The following is a 1,827-nucleotide window of genomic DNA, read 5'->3' on the forward strand; positions in this document are numbered from 1 at the left end:
AATAAATAAATAAAAGAAGCCTTAGAAAGGCAATGTCAAGGTTGAATATATACCAGTGGATTCCACAATGGTAGCCATCAAAGTTACTGGAAAGTTATTCAACTATTCTCAACCATCTGGGTTGCTTCAACTCCATTTTTATCAAACGGAGGGTTGTGAAATCCTCATCTAACCGGATAAACTTATTTCCAACCCAAGGAAGGACCCACAGGTCAACTGCCCTCTGTCAAAAAAAGTGCTGAGTAGATGTGAACGGGGCTGGGGGCGCTGGGCTTTTAATCACAGAGAAGTAGTCACAGGCAGGAATCCCTCCAGCCCTAGTCACCGACCACTGGCTGACCTCCCTGAACTTTCATTCCATCTCTTATTAAGGATGGAAAGGTCACTGACACACAGTTATGTCCCAGAAGGCTTCTGGGCCCCAATTCAATTTTACCTACAAACCATCACTCCTTTCACTCCTTGGTGGAGTTTGGAAGTGGCTAGAATGTCAATGTCAGCAAGCTGATGATGGGTTGGGTTCCTTCAGAGGGTGGCTAGCCTGAGCTTCTATGATCTAAAGTAGCAGTCCCCAACCTTTTTGGTACCAGGGACCAGTGCTCCTATGAGAATTTAATGCCTGATGATCTGAGGTGGAGCTGAGGTGGTGATGCTAGCGCTGGGGAGCGGCTGCAAATACAGATGAAGTTTCGCTTGCTCGCCTGCTGCTCACTCCTGCTGTGCAGCCTGGTTCCTAACAGGCCATGGACTGAGGAGACCCCTGATCTAAAGGACGCAAGCCAGGTTTTGGCTGATCCGAACCCAACTCGACAGCTAAGTGAGACCAGGATTAAAGAACCACAGAAAGAACGTGGAGTTGCCCAAGGTCACAGCACAGGACGGGCAGCACTGACCTGAGAGCTGATAAGACCAGCATGTCCCCAGGCAGTCGGTATGTTGGGTGGGGTGTTCCAGGTAGACTGTGAGTTGTGATCAATAAACTCTGACCAAGGTCACAGCACGGGCAGCACTGACCTGAGAGCTGATAAGACCAGCATGTCCCCAGGCAGTCGGTATGTTGGGTGGGGTGTTCCAGGTAGACTGTGAGTTGAGTTCACCAGGGGGAGTTTCACTGTCAGTCAAGGTTAAAACTGTCTATCAGACACATCAGCTGGGAAGGCCTCAGTGAGGAAGTCTTCCTCTGGGCTCGATGTTCTGTATTTAATAATTTGATGGGAATCTTTCTAATATATAAAAAATACTAAAATACTACTAAGGATTCGAATAGCGTCAAGATCCTTACCAGTCCTTAAAATTTTCTTTTATTCCCTGTCATGCTACCCGCAGCCACCTGCACATATACCACATGCACTGATAAGAGCAAATCGAAACCAAGCGCTTCTTAGCTAGGATAATAAACATGAGCCTCAAGAGCATAGGAAGAAAGTCACCACAGCACCCTCTTGTGGTTAGCATGGAACAATGCATGTATGAAAATCCACATTAGCATAACGTCTACCATACCACTTATTCCTATCCCGGAAAAGGTGGCTCTGGTATGAGAAATCATATTGTAATGTACAATAAGAAAACTTTCCAGTTTATCGGGAAAATCTCATATCTCTTATTGTTTATTATCGCAGCTGAGTGAGCCCAAGCATCTACAATTTTCCACCATTTCCCCGCAAAGCTCCTTTCCTTCCTTCTGCAGCACTGCTCAGGGGCAGAGGAGTCAGGACACGTTGAGGAAAAGATAAATAAATGTTCCTATTTCACATGGACTTTCCTGCCTAAAAAGAAGAGCCAACAATAAAAGCCCCAGCCTCCCAGTAGAATAATCCACAGTGG

At 46.3% G+C, this 1,827-nt stretch overlaps 1 protein-coding gene across 1 annotated transcript in view; it reads right to left on the reverse strand.

Moving 5' to 3' along the window:
- Window positions 1-1,827, reverse strand: part of TMEM131L (transmembrane 131 like) — a 147,362-nt gene that overhangs the window by 611 nt on the left and 144,924 nt on the right. Inside the window, exon 33 of the mRNA XM_015600682.2 lies at window positions 894-982. Coding sequence (XP_015456168.1) covers window positions 894-982 — 89 coding nt within the window. The remainder of the gene's footprint in view (window positions 1-893; window positions 983-1,827) is intronic.

Source organism: Pteropus alecto, unplaced genomic scaffold, assembly GCF_000325575.1.
Source record: "Pteropus alecto unplaced genomic scaffold, ASM32557v1 scaffold50, whole genome shotgun sequence".
NCBI lineage: Eukaryota > Metazoa > Chordata > Mammalia > Chiroptera > Pteropodidae > Pteropus > Pteropus alecto.